This window comes from Giraffa tippelskirchi, chromosome 5 (assembly GCF_054371585.1).
Source record: "Giraffa tippelskirchi isolate mGirTip1 chromosome 5, T2T-mGirTip1v1.2.pri, whole genome shotgun sequence".
Classification (NCBI taxonomy): Eukaryota; Metazoa; Chordata; class Mammalia; order Artiodactyla; family Giraffidae; genus Giraffa; species Giraffa tippelskirchi.
The window spans coordinates 150,359,270-150,380,368 of record NC_137279.1 but is presented as its reverse complement, the minus strand read 5'-3'; the positions used below and the strand labels follow the sequence as shown (position 1 = coordinate 150,380,368).

The following is a 21,099-nucleotide window of genomic DNA, read 5'->3' as shown; positions in this document are numbered from 1 at the left end:
TCTCAGAATAGATCAAAATTTTTCCATATCCAGGAAAGGCTGGTTTAAGCAATTCATAGATCAAGGATTTTCATCACTTTAGCACCTAAAAGCTTTTGACTAGTTTCCAAGATAAGGTGCTTAACTTCCAAAGATATTTAACTCAATTAAGGGAAAAAAAATTTACAAGTTTAACAAATAGGAAATGCAGTCAAAAATCAAGAAAGTCTTCTATAAACTTCACAATCATTCTCAGTTCTAAAGAAGAAATAAAAATCATTACCACCAACCGTAAAAAAAAAAAAAAAGCACATTAACATGATGCTTTCTTTAAATACTAATGGCAAAAAAAGTCAGAAAAATCTTTACACTCAATGTGAAAAAAAAGCTTAGACTTAAACTTTAATCCTATACTTAAAAAGTAGTATAAAGCTAAAGATACACTAATGATATCGAGTTGAATCAATTTTTCTATGTTTAATGTATCTTTTTCCCCACTCAAACAAAACTGTTACTAAATATACCATGAGTCAAAATCATTGCCATTTCTGAACACAGTATATAGATGATATTATGACTGTTACTGTATTTAACTTATATTTCAAGCAATATGTTTGGATCCAAATACAATATTCCCTAGTATAACTGATGGCTCAGAAAAAGCAATTCAAACTAAACTAACATTTTTCCACAAAAAAAAAGCTCTATCCCTCCCCCTATTCAATTTGACAATAACTTATAAATACACACATACACACACACACACCCCCCAAAGGAAGTGTTTCAATTCCAAGATCACTACAAACTGAAAGAGCTAATGAATAGTGAGCTAAACAGTGACCAAATTAGGATCCAATAAGGGGTGTCACAGTGGTAAATCTGCCTGTCAATGCAGAAGACGCAAGAGATGCAGGTTCAATCCCTGGGTTGAAAAGATCCCCTGAAGTAGGAAATGACAACCCACTCCAGTATTCTTGCCTGGAAAATTCCATGGCAGAGGAACCTGGTGGGCTACAGTCCATGGAGTCACAAAAAGTCAGACACAGATGACCACGCACTATTTACTCTCTTTAGAATTCAAAAAGCTTTCAAGGTAGATAGAATAAAGGATCAAGACCAACAAGATAAATAATAATAAATGTAAAGTTCTGTTATGAGGTTTAAAAAAAAGCACATGAAGAGATTAGAATAGGAAGACAACCACTTGAGAATAAACAACATTTTAAAAAATCCACATATTATTTCACTGTATTATTTAATGTGTGCCCTTTAGTAATGCACATTACTAAATGTGTATCACTTAGAGCAATAAATATAATCTCTTTGTCTTTGTTTGTGAGGCTACTATAACTTCAACACTGAGGTTGGTTCTTTCCATCCTCAAAGGAAAGACTAAGCAACTAGAGTTTCACTAAAAGATGACTGAGATCTTCATTTACTTATTTAATACAGTTTTATAGTATTCACTATGTTTCAGGGACCATTCTTAGCACTTTGTAAATCATGTCCTATGAAGAATGGATACAGAAGTTAGAAATGTTTAACTTGAAGATAGGAAGAACATGATAGCTCTTGCTTGTCAAGTATCTAAAGGGGTATCATGTGGACAAGGCAGCGCATTTATCTGTGCCATTACATGAAAAAGAAAAATAACAAACAATAGAGAGAGATCTGGGCTGTATGGAAAATCTCTGAGAGCTGTTTAATAGCATTATCTTTCTATAGGTACTAAATGAGAAAATATATATCAAAGAACTTTGCCATAAAATGCCACATACACATTATTAAAACTGACTTCTTTGCAAATTAGTGGGCCCTGATTAACAGAAAATTTACAGAGGTTGATCATGGGCTTTGAAGCCCTCACTGTTAGTTCAATTCCCCATTTTGGAACTTATACTAAGCATGCAACTTTGGCAAAGTTTTCTTGTGCCTCGAGGCTTCAGTTTCCTCCTCTAAAACAAGAATAAAACTATCTGCTTTGCAGGGTTATTGTGAGAATTAAATGTGATAATGTATGTAAACACTTAGCATAGTGCTGACATGTTCAATAAACTATGATCATGAGCATCATCATCATTATATTATGGAAGGAATGTCAAGTGAACATACAACTATGTCATATGATGTGGTATAATTGTACGGCTCTGCTATGCACCTGAATGAGTAGATGATTCTGCTATGTATTTATCATGTTTTAACAATCCAAATATAATACATAGCTTGTTTTTGTTAGGCAACTTAAAATGCCTTTATCTTCTGTAATTTGAAAGGAAAAATATTCCAAAAAAAATTAACGAAATATCCAGGTTAGTAAACTCTCAAGAGTAAAAGTAATGTAAACATAGTAGGGAAATTATGCAGCTATAAGTGAAAAGATTGAAGAAGTAGCATATTAAACAGAAATGGGCTTCCCCGGAGGCTCAGTGATAAAGAATCCACCTGTGGAGCAGGAAACACAGGTTTGATCCCTGGGTTGGGAAGATCCCCTGGAGAAGGAAATGGCAACCCACTCCAGTATTCTTGCCTGGAAACTCAAATGGACAGAGGAGCCTGGTGGGTTATAGTCCATGGGGTCACAAAGAGTTGGACATGACTTAGCAACTAAACAAGAACAACATTAAATAGAAGCTACTCTTTCTAGGAGTCTTCACTGTAGGAGAGGAGAATGTACCCATATATTGCAGAAAACAACAATTACACTTTCCACCAGTATGTGAAACACTGGTTATATTCATGAAAAATATCAACAATGTCACTGCTGGTAGGAATGTGAATTGGTGCAGCCATTAAGGAGAACCATATGAAGGGTCCTTAAAAAAACTAGAGTTAACAGAGGATCCAACAATCCCACTCCTGGGTATATATCCAGAAAAGACAAAAACAATAATTTGAAGATAAATGCACCCCAAAGTTCACAGCAGCATGATTTACAATAACCAAGACATGGAAATAATTTAAATGTCCACGGATAGATAGATGAATAAAGAAGATGTGGTATATATAGACGGTGGAATATTACTAAGCCATAAGAAAAACTGAAATAATGCCATCTGCAGCAACATAGATGACCCCAGAGATTATCAGTCTAAGTGAAATAAGTCAGAGAAAGACAAGTATCATAAGACAGCACTTATATGGGAAACCTAAAAAAGTGATATGTACCTCCCTGGTGCTCCAGCGATTAAGAATCCACCTGCTAATGCAGGGAACATGGGCTCAATCCCTGGTCCAGGAAGATTCTACATTCCTCAGGGCAACTAAGACCGTGTACCGCAACTATTGAGCCAGTGCTCTAGAGCCTGTACTCCATAACAAAAGAAGCCACTACAATGAGAAGCCTAGGCACAGCAATGAAGACCTAGTGCAGCCAAAAATTAATGAATTCAAATAAATATAAAGTGATACAAATGAACTTACTGACAAAACAGAAATAAACTCAGACATAAAAAAAAAAATTATGATTACCAAAGGAGAAGGGGGGGGTAAAAACTCGGATAAACAGATGCACACTACTACATATGAAACAGATAACAAGGACCTACTGTATAGCACTTTCCTCTGATGCTGGGCAAGACTGAAGGCAGAAGAAGGGGATGACAGAGGATGAGATGGTTGGATGGCATCACGGACTCAATGGACATGAGTCTGAGCAAGCTCCGGCAGTTGGTGATGGACAGGGAGGCCTGGCGTGCTACAGTCCACGAGGTCGCAAAGAGCTGGACACAACTGAGCAACTGAACTAAACTGAACTGAACTGTACAGCACAGGGAACTATATTCAGTATCTTATAATAATCTAAAACAGGAAAGAATCTGAAAAAAATCTAAAATACGTGTGTGTGTGTGTGTATATAAAACTGAATCACTCTGCTGTACACCTGAACACTGTAAGTCAACTATACTTCAATTTAAAAAAATCAACAAAGTAAGGGCAGCTAAGTACAATGCAAGCATTTAGTATATTAAAATGATTTTAAAAAAGAATTTCAGTAGGCTATGGAAAAGAGTTTAAAGGTATTTAGGATTCTAATTACTTTGAGCAGAATTTGTACTTTAACCAACCAGCTCTCATCTGCTAGATGACAGACATGCAAGCTCAATAATCCTGCAATTCAGTACCTTCTGCGCTCAATCAAGAAAATCAGTTCTAACATCATACTATCATACTTAGTCATAGTCACCTCTCGATTCTTCCAAAGGGAATCATCCCTCAAAAACAAAGTTTCAACTGTTTTCAGGTATATTTCAATATAATGGAACACTTAAATGGCAATATTTTAAAGGCAATGGCCATAAGATAAACCTTTTATATAGCTACTATGAAGATCAAATCTGAAAAACATTCTAAACATTCAAAGCTACAATAGATCTCCCACTAAAAATGGTTTCCCCAAAGGGTTAAAATATAATTACTATCAACAAACAATATGATGCTGTTGCAACAATAGTAAAGTAATTAAATAAACTTAAGAATGAAAAACTGGGTGTAGCTTTTAGGAACATTTTGAGGGGTTTGATTTTAAATAAATGACAGTAATATTACAATATTGTGAATTCAGAATACAAATGCAGTTGTCAGAGAATTATACGAACAGTGGAAATCTTACTTTTTTTTTTAACCTCAGTTTTTGCCCTAATTGTAGATAAGAAGCCTAGAGTCCAATGGAATTAAGGAAGCTTATTCAACAGGCATGTATTTCATTAATGTGTTATACTATTTTGAGCACAGAATTGAGTGTGTTCTAATTGCATGTATACAGTTCTCATGTTCGGTTAAAAGCTGAACTATTAACAATATTTGCCAAGTACCCAGTTTAAAATGGCCTATCTATTAAATGCTGAAAATATCAGTGTTTACATTAGCTTTATTTTACTGTGGCTTAAATCACAGTAAAATACAGTCAATCACATTATCACAGTCAACTCAATCACATTATGTTTTTAGAAGAAACAGAAAAAAATCAGCTAATAAGTTAAAGCAAAATGTAGAAATACAGTCCTTGAATAACAAATGACACTACATGTTGTCATGTAGGATATGAGGAAGTTACTATGAAAAATCATAGTACTATTTTTCATCACAGGTCATCAAGTAATGTTTGAATTACTATCAGCAATTATCAATATGAAATAAGTGTAAAACTCTAAGCTCTGCTTCAACAAAATCTTAGCCACCTGGAAGTCACTACTTGCTCTAGGTTATCAAATGCCAACAAATTGGTACTGTTGCTTTCAGAAAACAAAACACTTGCAAAAGTGTAAACATTTTGTACCAAACTAAGCTTCCTAAAAGAGGAAGGAAAAAGAAAGAACAGACAGCCTGATGGAGTGTAGAAATCATAACCAGTTGCAGCCAGGTTGGGTTCTGTACCTGGACAATAAAGGGAGGTGGGCAATTTATACGTTCAAAATTCAAGATCCCAAAGGTGAAAAGGGGGTAGAAAAAGAAGATACAATTCAATAAACAAGGATGACGACCAGGCTGAATGAGAGGCAGTCTAAAATTTCTTAGTGTCAAGAATCAACTAAAGCCCTGACTCAAAGATAAAACAGCTTCTAACAGTTTGAAGAAGGCAAGGAAGAGACATTCCTTTGCACCCACAAGAACCAATCCCCACACCACTGGCATGCTATTACATGATTTACGGGCATTTGGCTCGGATGATGGGCAAAGGAGAGGAAAGAAGAGTCCGATGGAAGCCTAGGATTTATAGAAGCCTAGGATTTGAGAGGCCTGAGGAGGCGCAACCTAGGCTCTAGGAAGGAAAGGTGGACAGGGGCGAGCACTCCTCACCGTGATTATCTTTCTGCCCGATATTGTGCGTGCGGATGAGAGAGGACAGTCTCCTCACATCCCCCTTGAAGACGCACTCGTGCACCGGGTAGTGTGCAGGGCAACTGCCTCCACCTGCGACGACAGCAATGGGGTTGGTGCCCGCTAAAAGAGCCGGGGACTGGGAGATGGGAGTCGCGGAGGAATTGTGCAGCGGCAGGGCCGGGGCGCCGGGGGGATTGGAGGAGGCCGGAGCTGCCTTCAACTGTAGCCGGTGGTGATGGTTACTGAAGATCTTATGACAGGCTCTACTGCTCTTGCCGCTGCCGCCACTGCCAATCCTGCCTCCGGTAAAGGTGCCGCCGAGGGCAGCCGCCGCTTCCTCATCCCCGGGCTCCAGCAGGTCCCCTTCTTCTTTGCTGGGCTTGTGGTCCCTCCGCAATGAGCGGATCTTCTCCCCGGTCATCGCCGCCACGGGCAGAGAGGGAATCCAGGAGGCTCACCGCTGGCGATGAAGCTGGCGCTGCGGCGGCACAAGGCGATTAGAGCGGTGGCCAGGATACTCCAGCGCAGCATGAACTCCCAGAGCGCCCCCAAGCCCGGGACAAACGCATCTCCCGGAGGAAGAAGAGCCGGCTCTCGCCTAGGCACGAAGGGACGCGCGCTCGCTGGGGGGAGCTACAGCTCAAGTGCCCACGACACTAGGATTCCTGTCCCCACCGCCGCAGCCACCGCCACTGCCTCACTCCGAAAAACAGGGCACGGCCATCTTCCCCTGGCTTCTCTCGCGAGAACTCCCCCGGGAGGGAGGAGGGAGGAAACAACGCGATAAGTGAGCTGCCTGCTCCCGCCCTCGCACGTTCTATTCCCAGAGTTGCGGAACGCCGGCGCCTACCAGGCAGCCGTTTTCGGCCCCCAGCTGGAGTCTCTGAACCAGAAGAGAAGATCCAGCACTCCCGATGGCTGCGCTTCTTGTGGGAAGTCTGCAACCTGAGCCTGTGTTTGAGATATTCGATGCACTTATAAAGAGTGACTTAAACCCTGCGACCTCCGGGCTTCCCGGAGATGAGTGCAGACTGACACCCAGGCACACAGGATATGATGTCACTGAAATGCACAACAGGACATTAATTCAATAAGCATTTGTTAAGCATCTACTTCGTGCCATACATTGTGTTAGTGTGTGTATGTGTCATTAGAAGAGGAAAAATACTCAAGCACTTGAGCACAAGGTATAACTGCGAATGAAGTGGGTGCAAAGAGTTGGGATGAACGAAAAAAAAAACAGGAGTGGCAAATTTTAATGCTGAAGTGTAAAATCACCACAAAAGTTTAGAAACTGACCTTGGAAAACAGGCTATTCAGCAGACAGAGAGAGTAGGTCACTCAAATATTTGTTGGATGAATGAATTTCCAGCAAGCGTCAGAGTTAAAGCATGAGGAGTGCAACTTGAAGGATGGCAAACAATACTAGTGTAATTGAAATATCACTGGACTAATTCATGGCCAACCTTGACCTAGTGTCAAATTCTAAAGGACATAAATCTGACTTTGACAAAATAACTAAAGCTGTAGGGAACTGGAGGGGAGAGGAGTTAGCAATGTCCTAAAGATCTTACTTTATCTCTCCAAGGTCCCATTTACCCTGACAGCTGCTTCTCTCAAATGTCTTCTTTCTTAAACCAACTTCATCACTACCTCCATAACACCCCCAACCCCCGCCAAAAATAACTCCTACATAATACATTATGCAAAACACAAGAATCAAAATTATATGTGATAATGTCCATCTAGTCAAGGCTACGGTTTTTCCAGTAGTCATGTATGGATGTGAGAATTGGACTATAAAGAAAGCTGAACACAGAAGAATTGATGCTTTTGAACTGTGGTGTTGGAGAAGACTCTTGAGAGTACCTTGGACTGAAGGGAGATCCAACCAGTCCATCCTAAAGGAAATCAGTCCTGAATAGTCATTGGAAGGACTGATGTTGAAGCTGAAACTCCAATACTTTGGCCACCTGATTTGAAGAACTGACTCATTTGAAAGACCCTGATGCTGGGAAAGATTGAAGGCGGGAGAAGAAGGGGACGACAGAGGATGAGATGGTTGGATGGCATCACCGACTCAATGGACATGAGTTTGAGTAAACTCCAAGAGTTGGTGATGGACAGGGAGGCCTGGCGTGCTGCAGTCCATGGGGTTGCAAAGAGTCAGACACGACTGAGTGACTGAACTGAATTGACAGAAGAAGAAGTTATTAATTCTATCTGGAGGATATTAAAGTTGCATTACCAGAAAACCTTTCTGGAGGAAGTAATGTCCAGACCAAGTTTTAAAGACTGTATAGGAGTTCCCCAACTGGGCAAGAGGAAAAAATTATACGTAATAATAAAAGTTACAATAATATAATAGCTATCATTTATTGAGAGCTTAACATGTTAGGCATTGTTCCAAACAAGTTCTATAACTATTTTGTTTAATCCCCACAACGATTCTATGAGGTACTTTCTGTCCCTATTTTACAAATGAAACAACTGAGGCACAGGAAGTGATGATCCAAATGCTAAATAGAAATAAAGAGAATAGTATGTGTAAATATAAAATGATATTTGAGAATCATTGGAGCATAATATGTCAGGAAAAGTGGTAAATGACACCAGAAAGGAAAGCTGAGACTTGATTACAAGGAGCAACTATATGAAACTTGGACTATATATGCTAGGCAGTAGAGAGTTTGCAAAGGATTTCAAACACATTAAAGTCAGAATCACTTAACACTATAATGTACAGTCAACCAGTATCCCAAAGATAGGGGATTTTACCAATTTTTCCAGCTTAACCTACTCCCACTATGCCAAAGTAATTCTTAACTCTAACCAAAGCAACCTGTTGACAGTCCTTATCTGCTCTTATGCCTCTATGCCTTTGAATATGCTCTTCCACATACCCTGAATTCATTTCTATTTCACTTACCAAAATACCTTATTCAATCTGTAAAGAATTAGTTCAAATTATATCTCTTCTTCGCACAGGTTTTTTTTTTTTTTAACTTGGCATAGAATTCAGGGGTCCAGGAAATTATATTGAATGAAACTACTACATAAAATTCAGCACATCCTTCTATTATGAATGTCTGCCACAAACCACAACAGTACTAGAGGTACCTGTGCCTTTACAATCAAGAGAAACCAGAGATATTTTTGTATCACATTACAGCTGCTGCAGATAACTCAAAATATCATTTACATTCATCACTACCTCAAAACTATGTTAATATTTATGCCCACTGAAAAACTTTGTTCTTCTGTGAGTTAATAAAGAAGCACATATATTACTATATCATACATTTTTAAAAAATATTTTGATAGATATTTCATTACTCTAAATTTCCTTCTTAATGCAAAGTATTTTTACACACTTAAAAACATTGTTCTGAAAATGGGTGCCTAGGCTTCATCATACTGCCAAAGAGGTCCAGGGCACAAACAGAAGTTGGTAACTCCTTCTTAGGAGTTTCTAATGATACCTACCCTTCCCTCTCCTCTCCTCTCCAACACCACACCACTCTGAATATGTGTCCCTTCTTTGCTTTCTTTCTGATTTCGCATTTTAACTTTGCATGCCTCCTTGATATTCTTGCCCACCTCTTCAACTAATCCTTTGACCTTTCTCAGTACTGAAACTGTTTATCATTCTTATATGCACAGTGCCTGACAGTGAAATATTGAATGCTTAATATTAATAATGAACAGTGGTTGAATCAATCAGCCAGAACATAAAACCCCAAAGTATATAAAATGTACCAAGAGAACTAAGTGATGAGAGGCTAAATAAACTTATTAAATAATCCCAACCTGACTACACTTCAGTTGACTACTAGTTTCTTGGATTCTTATGTAAGGCCCAAGAGTAAATAAATATAACTTTGGATTTTTTTTTTTTTTTTTTTTTTTTTTTTTTACCAAATAACAGTAAATTCAACTGGAACGGTCTTAAAGGGATTTACTGACTTACATAACAAAAAGGTACAGAGATAGGCCTTCAAGAGGTGACCTTCCAAACTGCATGTCAGTTTCTCGGTAACTCAGGGCACCTTCTCCCTGTTAGGAACGTCCTCAAAAGGCCAGCTTCCTCAAGGACCCAAGATGGCTGTCAGCAATAACACTGGCCTCCTGCCTCCTCCTTCCGGTCCGGAAGGAGGGCCCAGGACCACACAACTCTGGTGCTCGGCATTCTTTAGATGACCCTGTCCAGTCTTCATGTCCTGGAGAGTGTTGATTGGCTCAGGCCCCCAATAAAGCCCTGTGGCCAATGACATTACCCTGATCAGTTTTGCCCAATCAGATTTCATCTCTGAACAGTGTGGGGCTGGGGGCTGGGCAAGCACTCCAACCGGCAAAACTATTTTATAATGAGAATGAGTTAGGAAAGGTGACGGGGGAGACAAATGCAAGCTCAGTCTGGAAAAGTGCTACATCCGAGGGCTTAAAGTGGGGTTTTTCCGTTGGCAGAGTCTCGTGTGTGTGTGTGTGTGTGTGTGTGTGTGTGTGTGTGTGTGTGTGTGTGTGTGTGTGTGTGTGTGTGTGTGTGTGTATAGGGCGGGGAGTGACTGGCTTGTTACCACAGTGTGAAGACTAAATATGATGAAATACATTGATTATCAATTATAGCAATAAATAATGAGTAAATAACTTCACCATCAAACAATAGATTTACATTTTATTCAAATGTCACAGAGAGAGCATTCGACCCAACGACTCTACTATTGTATAACTTAACTATTGCATAAACTAGATTTACTCTTTAATTACTTCTTAATTTCCATCATGATATGGCTAAGAATCTAAATGATGACCAATTTGCTTTGACTAGAAGGAGGAAGTACCTTCTGACAATTGGATGTCCCAACTTTTTCTAATGAAAATTTTATTAAATAGCTTATTGTTCACCAACATCCAACAACAACTGGAGGATTAAGTGTGGTTCTAAGCTGAACCACACTTTTATTTCTGAGTTTTAGGGGAAAATTATGTATCTGTATTAGCTTTAGACAAACATCTAATCTCCATCCTGGTATCTTTATTTAATAAAAGCAGTACTATCAGAGTATGAATATAGAATATACGGTATAAAATAACAAAACCTCACTGCTATATTTTATTAACACTTCAACAAACCTAAAATTAAGATTGATCATTACAACTCTTATGCAATCCTCTTTATATTGTATACTAATAAGTTTCTAATGTAAACATTAGAGCAAGTTTAGTCTACATCTTTTTTTTTCTCCTCTCAAGGTTTGTGTTTTATACTTCCACAATAACCTAGAATATGATTTCCTACACTCCTTTTTGGTTTACCCAGGCCTAGGAGAATTTTGCTTGGATAGATGGTATAGCTGCCTAGCTCTTGAGGTTATTGTCTTGATCAGCCCCGACAACACTCCAAACAGCGCACTCACAATGAAAATAACAAACCTTGTAAATCAATACCTTCACACATTTTACACCCATCCCTTTGGGTCTCAGTATTTTTATTTCCTCTAAATTTGCCCACTCCTTTTCTCAGAGAGGTGCTGAGCACTTTAATTCCTTCTACTATTTATGGTCAGTGATTATCAGTGATTTAGTCAGATTTCTCTCAGAAATCAGAAATCTGAGTAATCAGAAAAAAATAAGAGAGGCAAGGGTTGCCAAGGAAACCAGAGCCACTAGCTGTGGAAGTTCTTGAAGGAAGCAAATCCTCTGAGACAGGTAAAACACACAGACTTTTTATTGAGGGAGGAGGGGCAGGGAACAGCAGGGAGGAAAGATGCCAAGACCTTAATGAGAGGGCAAGTCAGTATGAAATGAAATGGAGAAGATAAAGTGCACCATATATAAACAAGATTATTTTTAGATCACCAGTGTGGGCTTGGAACAAGAGATAGAACAAGGGTATGAATAGGAATTTTAGTAAAAGAAGCGGTGTACACAATAGGTATATATGTAAGATATTAAATGGAATAGACAGATTAGGGTGAATATACTTGTGTGCATAGTTTTATAGTCCTGCTTTATTTTAAATTACTTAACTTCCCCGGGATACATCCAAGTACATGCTGTTATAAATTAGCCTAAATATTCCTCAAGAGAACATCTAACTCAACATGTCCAATATAGAACTTACCTCTGTCAGCAATGCCACTAGCCAAACCTGTATATCACTTTTATTATCCTCAACTCCTCCCTCTCCTTTACTCACACATTCAGCCAGTCACCAAATCTTGACTTTTCTATCTCCCATATAGCTCTAAAATTGAACTATTTCTCTCGATTTTCCACTGGCCAACTTAGGTTCAGGCCATTTTCACTTGAACTGTTCCCAAATTCTTTTGTCTCTGGCTCCCAGTTCCTACTCCTGTGTGCATGCTTATGCAGAACCCCACATCTCAACCCCACATCTACTCACCCCTTGGATTGCCAGACTTATCAAATAAAATTACAGGACTCCCAGTTAAATTTGAATTTCAGATAGACAGTTTTACTATAAATATGTCCCAAATATTGCATGGGACAATGTTGCAAGTATTACAAATAGTCATTCAATACTTCAGACATGAGTGAGTGAAGTCGCTCAGTCGTGTCCGACTCTGCGACCCCATGGACTGTAGCCTACCGGGCTCCTCTGTCCATAGGATTTTCCAGGCAAGAATACTGGAGTGGGTTGCCATTTCCTTTTCCAGGAGATCTTCCCCACCCAGGGATCAAACCCGGGTCTCCCGCATTGTAGACAGACGCTTTACCGTCTGAGCCACCAGGGAAGCCACATTTCAGACATACTTATACTAAAAAACATTTTTTTAATTTAAAATTCAAGCTTAACTATATTTTATCGGACCAACTTACCCCTCAACCATGTAGTTGAGAGTTATATATGTAGCTAAAGTACGAAACCAAATGTGTAAGAATAATAACACTAAATTTGGGACAGTAGTTTCTATGGAGTATGAAGAGGGAAATGTCATCCATTAAGGATACGGAAGGAAATTCTATCATATGTGTGTTTATATTGAGTATATTTTTAAATTTTTGCTTTTGGGGTTTTTCTCTAAGAGTATTTATGTTTCATAATACATGAATGGTGCAAATGCAGACTTTTTATATTACTATGCTTCTTTGTGTGTCTCAAATGTTTGCAATAAATACTTTAAAAATCTCTAATAGCCCTCTAGATAAAGTCCAAAGAACAGAACAAGGACTACAAACACCTTCACAGGTCCACTGACCCTGTTTACCTCTCTAATTGTACCATTTCCAGCTTGTACTCAACAGTTTGGTCATGTTGAACAATTTTCTGCAAAAGATGTCCAAGAATTAGTCCACAGTATTTCCTCTCAGAGGATACTCAGCCCCACCCTCATCCTCTTGTCATTAAGTCTCAAATTAATTATCAATATCTTTGGGGAAACTTCTCTGACACCTTATCTATGTCCTTATCTATGTCTGGGTTAGGTTCTTCTTCTATGTGTTGAGTTGGCCAAAAATTTTATTTGGGTTTTTCCATAAGATGTTACAGAAAACCAGAACAAACTTTTTGGCCAAGCAATAATTCCAGCGCTTTGAGTACTGTTACCACCACTTACCATCTAGTCACATCACAGTGTAATTGCTGACTGACTTCCCTATGTATCCCATAGAATGTAAACTCCTACAAGTACAGACTGTGTTGTGTTCACCCTAATATCCATAGCCTGGTATTAATGAATCCTCAATAAATACTTGCAATAGAGAAAAAAAAATACTTGCAATAGGAATTAGTTAATTAATGAATGATGGACTGGTTTATTTAACATTCTTCTGGCGTGAAGAATTCCATGGACTGTATAGTCCGTGGGGTCTCAAAGAGTTGAACACGACTGAGCGACTCTCACTTTCACTTTCACTTCAAGGCATGCTATAATTTTACCTTTAATATGAATCCTGATTTATACTCAGTATTTAGATGGAATCATAAAATCTTACCACCTCATGGTGTGTAGATTGGAAATCATTACCTGGAATAAAGTTCTCTTCTGTCATTCATATTGCAAAGTTTGGTTTCAATATCATCTGTCACCTAAACTAGGTTTTGCTTTTGCTGTTTAGGATTAGCATATCATAAACATTCATCAATTTCTACAAACTACACTTAGGCATATATGATGTTTCTGAAAATTGCTTTTTATACTTCTACATTCAATTTAGTGAATATAGTAGGCATTCTATTATGCAATAGGTATTATATATTTATACTACTTGCATTTATGAAATCTAGTGTAAATTTTGTTGTTACCTATATCTTCTGCTCAGTCTGCTCTTTTCCTTCATTTCCTTTAAAGTCCATGTGCTAACAAAAATTGTGATTTACTAAGAGCTCCTAACCCCTAACCATGTGTAATAATCAATGCATTATACCTTAATAAAATAATACAATTTTCCTTTACCATGTAAATTTGCCTCTCTGAGTTTTCTCTCTCCTATCATCTGTTTTCTGGATACAATTATTAATTTGACTAGTACTCTTCCTTCAATTCTGATTTTAAGATACTTCTTAGAGTCTTTGCTCCTCAGCATTTTCCCATTCTCATTTATAGAAAAAAAAGGTGGATATTGGGAAAGCATTGAAGTGGGAGAAATTGGCGCAAGGAAAAACAGTATGTGAAACAGTATGTATCAGGAGGATGCCATCTTCGGACTTCCCTGGTGCTCCAGTGATTAAGACTCTGTGCTTCCAATGCAGGGGGTATGCGTTTGATCCTTGGTGGGGAACTAAGATGTCACTCACATGCTTCACAGCCAAAATTTTTTTTTTTTTAAAGGGTCCCATCTTTATTCTAACTACTCCCTCTTTATTTATTTCCATCCCTCAAACTTCATAATTTCAACACTCAGTTAAGTTTTATCCTCACATTCTATTCTTGATACTTCTAAAATAATATCATCTGGATTGTTTTGAGGCAATATCAATGGAAAAAAATTAAGTCAAGTGATTATATAATTATTGAGGATCCTCTACTTCTAAAATCCAACCTACCATGCTTCCCTGACTGTTACGAACATTTGGCTCAGGGAATGCAAAGAGTTACCATTTGGAGAATGTTGGCTGATAATCAAGAGCCTTCAATAGTGGAACATGCTACAACGGATTCACCATAGTCCATGAACTGGTCCCCAATATGACAAGTAAAGAAACCTATTTTTGTCAGCTTCTTGACAGTCAGTCCATTTTGCAGGAATGAACTTGAGACAGCGGAAGATAAATGACTGATAAATCAGAATTCCAATCTAAAATTAATGATGGAGTGGGCTAGAATTACTCAACAGCACACCCCCCTGTAGATAAATCTCATACAAAGCCAAAGAAGCAGAAGGCTGCTTGGTGAGCATGGAATCAGAATAAGTGGAGCCAATTATTTGATTCTAATGTTTACTGGCATTGTGTTTTGTGAGCCTTTTGTGTTCTGTGCCGCAGGAATGAAATTTCTGTCTGTGAGGCAGATGGAGATTTACGTGACCTGAGAAGCACCAGCCCATGCCTCACCAGCACACAATGCTTGGATTGCCATACAAATTTATGCATTTGTGATTCCTTTCTTTTCCTGGAATTTCTGAATGATTAACACTGCTATCCCCTGATCTCATATGCATCCCCTTGTCACTTTTTCTATGGATATATATTATAACATTTTTTGTGATCATTGTCAAGTATAAGCCTGGAAGCCATTGTTTCTTTCCCTGACTTTATACATCTCTACTCAAATTCACTATGTGATCATTTCGAATTTTAACTTTAAAATAACTCTGCTTACTTGTAACTGTGATTTTTCTTCCTGGAGGAGGCTCCTCATCATGGTTTCTATATAAGGTTAACACATAAAAGCCAAATATTTTTAATATTTCATCTCAGGAAATAAGGATTAGGTATAATACTAATGGATGTGATTTATCAGTTGAAATATTTCTTAGACTTTTTAGACTATCCTTCTGAACGTGTACACAAACACCTACACAATATAGGACAATTACTTTTAGTTCTTGGGCTTCCCAGGTGGCACTGGTGGTAAAGAACCTGCCTGCCAAGCAGGAGACATAAGAGATATAAGTTCAATCCCTAGGTCAGGAAGATTCCCTGGAGTAGGAAATGTCAACTCACTCCAGTATTCTTGCCTGGAGAATCCCATGGACAGAGGAGCCTTGTAGGCTATAGCCCATAGGGTCGCAAAGAGTTGGACATGACTGAAGCAACTTAGAATGCGTGCACGCACACTTAGTTCTTAAAGCTTTTCTAATTTGTTTTAAAATTACCATAGATGATTTTTAAAAGGAGGAGGAAGTGGAGGCAGAGGAGGAAGACAGAAAAGAGAAAAAAGAGGAGGAAGGGAAGCATAAGGAGAAGAAGAAACTTGTCCAGATTAACTTTAAACAAAATGTTATGATATATGGCATCTGGCTCAGATGGTAAAGAATCTGCCTGCAATGCATGACACCTGGGTTCGATCCCTGGGTTGGGAAGATCCCCTGGAGAAGGGAATGGCAACCCACTCCAGTATTATTGCCTAGAGAATTCCATGGACAGAGGAGCCTAGAGTGCTACTACAGTCCATGGGGTCACAAAGAGTCAGACACAACTGAGTGACTAACACTCTTACTTTCACTTATGATATATGAATGGCTTCATTTTGATCAATCAGTCTCTAATTTTTAAACACCATCTAGCTTTTTTGCTTTTCTTTCAATTTATTTTTAATGGGAGAATAATTGCTTTACAATGTTGTGTTGGTTTCTGCCATACAACAATGTGAATCAACCATAAGTATATCTATGTCTCCTCCCTCTTGAACCTCCCTCCCATGACCTACCCCATCCCATCCTTCTATATTGTCACAGAGTACCAGGTTGAGCTTCCAGTGTTATACAGCGACTTTCCATTACCTATCTATTTTATATATGGTGATATATATGTTTCAATGTTATTCTCTCAATTCATTCCACCCTCTCCTTCCCCTGCTGTGTCCATAAGTCTGTCCTCTATGTCTGTGTCTCTATTCCTGCCCTGCAAATAGGTTCATCAGTACCATTTTTCTAGATTCTATATATATACATTAATATACAATATTTGTTTTTCTCTTTCTGACTTACTTCACTCTGTATAACAGGTTCTAGGTTTTTCCACCTCATTGGGAGTGGCTCAAATGTGTTCCTTTTTATGGCTAAGCAACAGTTAGAACTGGACATGGAACAACAGACTGGTTCCAAATAGGAAAAGGAGTATGTCAAGGCTGTATATTGTCACCCTGCTTATTTAACTTCTATGCAGAGTACATCATGAGAAACGCTGGGCTGGAAGAAACACAAGTTGGAATCAAGATTGCCGGGAGAAATATCAATAACCTCAGATATGCAGATGACACCACCCTTATGGCAGAAAGTGAAGAAGAACTAAAGAGCCTCTTGATGAAAGTGAAAGAGGAGAGTGAAAAAGTTGGCTTAAAGCTCAACGTTCAGAAAACTAAGATCATGGCATCTGGTCCCATCACTTCATGGGAAATAGATGGGGAAACAGTGGAAACAGTGTCGGACTTTATTTCTGTGGCTCCAAAATCACTGCTGATGGTGACTGCAGCCATGAAATTAAAAGACGCTTACTCCTTGGAAGGAAGGTTATGGCCAACCTAGATAGCATATTTAAAAGCAGAGACATTACTTTGCCAACAAAAGTCCGTCTAGTCAAGGCTATGGTTTTTCCAGTGGTCATGTATGGATGTGAGAGTTGGACGGTGAAGAAAGATGAGCGCCAAAGAATTGATGCTTTTGAACTGTGGTGTTGGAGAAGACTCTTGAGAGTCCCTTGGACTGCAAGGAGATCCAATCAATCCATCCTAAAGGAGATTTATCCTGGATGTTCATTGGAAGGACTGATGTTGAAGCTGAAACTCCAATACTTTGGCCACCTCATGTGAAGAGTTGACTCATTGGAAAAGACCCTAATGCTGGGTAGGATTAGGGGCAGGAGGAGAAGGGGACGACAGAGGATGAGATAGTTGGATGGCATCACTGACTCAATGGACATGGCTTTGGGTAGACTCCGGGAGTTGGTGATGGACAGAGAGACCTGGCATACTGCAGTTCATGGGGTCGCAGAGAGCCAGACACGACTGAGTGACTGAACTGAGCTGAATATTCCCTTGCATATATGTACCAACTTTGTTTTGTTTCCAATCTGTTGCAGACTAGTATTTTGTAAAATATAACAAAAACAAATAGTTAGAAAATTTTAAATGTCATACAAAATTTTGTTATAGTCAGAAGATATCAATTTACTCTGTCAAATTTTTATAGTAGTTTCTATTGCTCACATTTCATGTCTAACCTGCAACAAATAGTCTGCTGACAGACACTGCTATGAAGACCACACTTGGAGTAGTGCTATCCTACACTATAGGGGCTCCCCAGGTGGTGCTAGCAGTAAAGAACCTGTCTGCCAATGCAGGTGACATAAGAAACATGGGTTCAATCACTAGGTCAGGAAGCTCTCCTGAAGGAGGAAATGGCGTCACCCAAGTATTCTTGCCTGGAGAATCTCATGGACAAAGGATCCTGGGGGACTACAGTCCATGGGATCGTAAAGAGTTGGATATGACTGAAGCAGCTTAGCATCCTATACAAAGGGGTTTCCCTGGTGGCTGTGGAGTAAAGAATCCACCTACAATACAGGAGATGCAGACTCACTGCAAAGATGAAGGTAAAGGGTCTAGAATGGTATCTTTATGCAGTAGAAAGAATGGCTATTTTTGTGAATGTCAGTCTTGGGCTTCCCAGGTGACTCAGTGGTAAAGAATCTGACTGCTAATGCAGGAGACACAGGAGTCGTGGGTTTGATACCTAGGTTAGAGTGGGAAATGCAACCCTCTCCAGTATTCTTGCCTGGAAAATTCCATGGGTGGAGGAGCCTGGCAGGCTGGAGTCCATGCAGTCCCAAAGAGTCAGACATGACTGAGCACACACTCACAGCCCTATGTTTGGGCTTCCCTGTTGGCTCAGATGGTAAAGAATCTGCCTAAAACAGGGGAGACCCAGGCTCGATCCCTAGGTCAGGAAGACCCCTTGGAGATGGCAATGGCAACCCACTCCAGTATTCTAGCCTGGAGAATTCCATGGACAGAAAAGCCTGGTGGGCTACAGTCCTTGGAGTCCCAAAGAGTAGGACATGACTGAGCAGCTAACATTTCCACTTTCAAGGTAATAGAAAGGATTTCTCCTTTGGGTTGCTCAGAATAGAATCCCATTGATTGATTCTGTCACTATCTATGTCCAGGCCTATGTCTTTCTTTCCTTGAACAGCCATAAGGTACAATAAATTAGTCACTATATGTTAATAGCAATATATTCATTGTAATGATTGACTGTACTTTTGATTGAAGAATGTATTAAAAATGTATGTAAGGAATAAAGTTTGTTACTCTGAGTGCTTAATGAAAATTTGTATTTGAGTGAGTAAAAAGAGTATTGTACTATTAACTGAAGTGAAGCACAGAGTATTTTTAGAGTAATAAAAATAGTCTGTACAGTATTATAGTGATGTCAGGCATTTGTCCAAACCCATAGAATATGCAATACTGAGAGTGAACGCTAATGTAAAATATGGGTTTAATCATAACAAACACACCACTCTAGTGAGGATGTTGATCATTGGAGAAGGCTGCACACATGTAGTGCAGGAGGTAAATAGGAAATCTCTGAATCTTCCTCTAAATTTTTTGTGAACCTCAAAGTTCTCTTGAAAATAAAATCTTAAAAAAAACACAGAAAAATAAATGACATAGATTTTCTGAATTAATGAGAAAAAAAAGGTTGTTAGCCTTTGCTGCATTTGAAATTTATATGGTTATTTGTAATATTATTTAAGAACTATTGGGTCTTAAGGAAATCCTTCATGAGTCAAGGGTTCAATCACTGGGTTGGGAAGATCCTCTGGAGAAGGGCATAGCAACCCACTCCAGTATTCTTGCCTGGAGAATTTCATGGACAGAAGAGCCTGGTGGGCTACAATCCACAGGGTTGCAAAGAGTCAGACATCACTGAAGCGACTGAGTACAGCACAACACATCCTATACAAAGTAGGGATTATTATTTCCACTTTTCTGTTAAAAAAGAATACTTGGCTAAGTAAAATAATTTACTTAATTTCACTCTGATAATCAATGGCAAAGACCAAATTTGTAACCAAGACTGATTTCAAATTCTGAAGTTATAAATAAGTATGGTTTCACTGACAATTCTAAAATGGTGCCATCCAATACAACAGTTGCTACCCACATGTTACTGTTTAAATTTAAATTAATTTTAATTATATAAAATTAACTTCATGTTTTCAGTTCTTCAGTTGCACTAGTGACATTTCAAGTACTGAAAAGCCACATATAGTTGCTTAGTGGCTACTGTATGGAAAAGTACAGACAAAATTTGCATCTTTACAGAAAATACTATTGAACTGTCTTGCTCTAGAATACCAATAATTCCTCATTTGTAAGCTACTATTAGACACTTTGGGGTTGCCTGCTTGACACACAATTATCCCCTCTTCTTCAAGAAGCTGCCCTTTCCTCAAAACAAGGCAGTTTTTATCCTCCATGAATTTGCCCCACCTCTTCAGTCATGGCTGACTGAAACAGCTGTGGACAATTTACAAAGAAAGAAAATGAAGTCATTCAGTTGTGTCTGACTCTTTGCAACCCATGGACTGTAGCCTACCAGGCTCCTCCATCCATGAAATTTCCAGGCAAGAATACTGGAACGGGTCACCATTTCCTTCTCCAGGAGATCTTCCTGACTCAGGGATTGAACCCAGGTCTCCCACATTGTAGGCAGATGCTTTACCATCTGAGCTACCAGGGAAGTCTGTTGGTAGGTTGGTATAAACCCCTGACAGGGTTTCTGCCATGAGCTGTATTAGATCACTGCGGAACCGCAGCCAAGGCAAATACATGTGCTTTTTATCTTTAGGAGAAGGTGCACGCATCTTAAAGTGATTTACCTTGGTGAAAAGAGAACATTCACAATCTACTAATGTCAATTATTTCTCAAGAGAAAAGAAAATAGTAATTAAGGCCTGAAAAGGAGAATTTGACCTAGAGTCCTGCAAAGAGTCAGCTCCAAATCAAACAGCTATAGTTACGTATTAAGACTGAATTGAACTAACATGACAGCCTTGCAGCAGAGCCTATATGGATCAATGGAAGAAAATTGCCAAGGAAGAGGAAATAGTAATGAATTTTGTATCTATAGCTATAGCCAACGTTGAGTGTTTGTTTACTGTTTACCAAT

The 21,099-nt window shown here is 38.9% G+C and overlaps 1 protein-coding gene and 1 long non-coding RNA gene across 3 annotated transcripts in view; both read right to left on the bottom strand.

The window, feature by feature from the left end:
* Positions 1-6,541, bottom strand: part of ANKRD13C (ankyrin repeat domain 13C) — a 97,282-nt gene extending 90,741 nt beyond the window's left edge. For both annotated transcript variants that reach the window (XM_081490668.1, XM_081490669.1), the window contains exon 1: positions 5,776-6,541. In XM_081490668.1, the coding sequence (XP_081346794.1) occupies positions 5,776-6,220 (445 nt within the window). In that variant the 5' untranslated portion in view covers positions 6,221-6,541. The remainder of the gene's footprint in view (positions 1-5,775) is intronic.
* A 6,480-nt stretch (positions 6,542-13,021) lies between these two features.
* LOC145506332 (uncharacterized) overlaps positions 13,022-21,099 on the bottom strand; it is a 32,378-nt gene continuing 24,300 nt past the window's right edge. Inside the window, exons 4-5 of the long non-coding RNA XR_014053765.1 lie at positions 15,585-15,631; positions 13,022-13,090 (exon numbers count right to left, since the gene is read on the bottom strand). This is a non-coding gene — a long non-coding RNA (uncharacterized LOC145506332). The remainder of the gene's footprint in view (positions 13,091-15,584; positions 15,632-21,099) is intronic.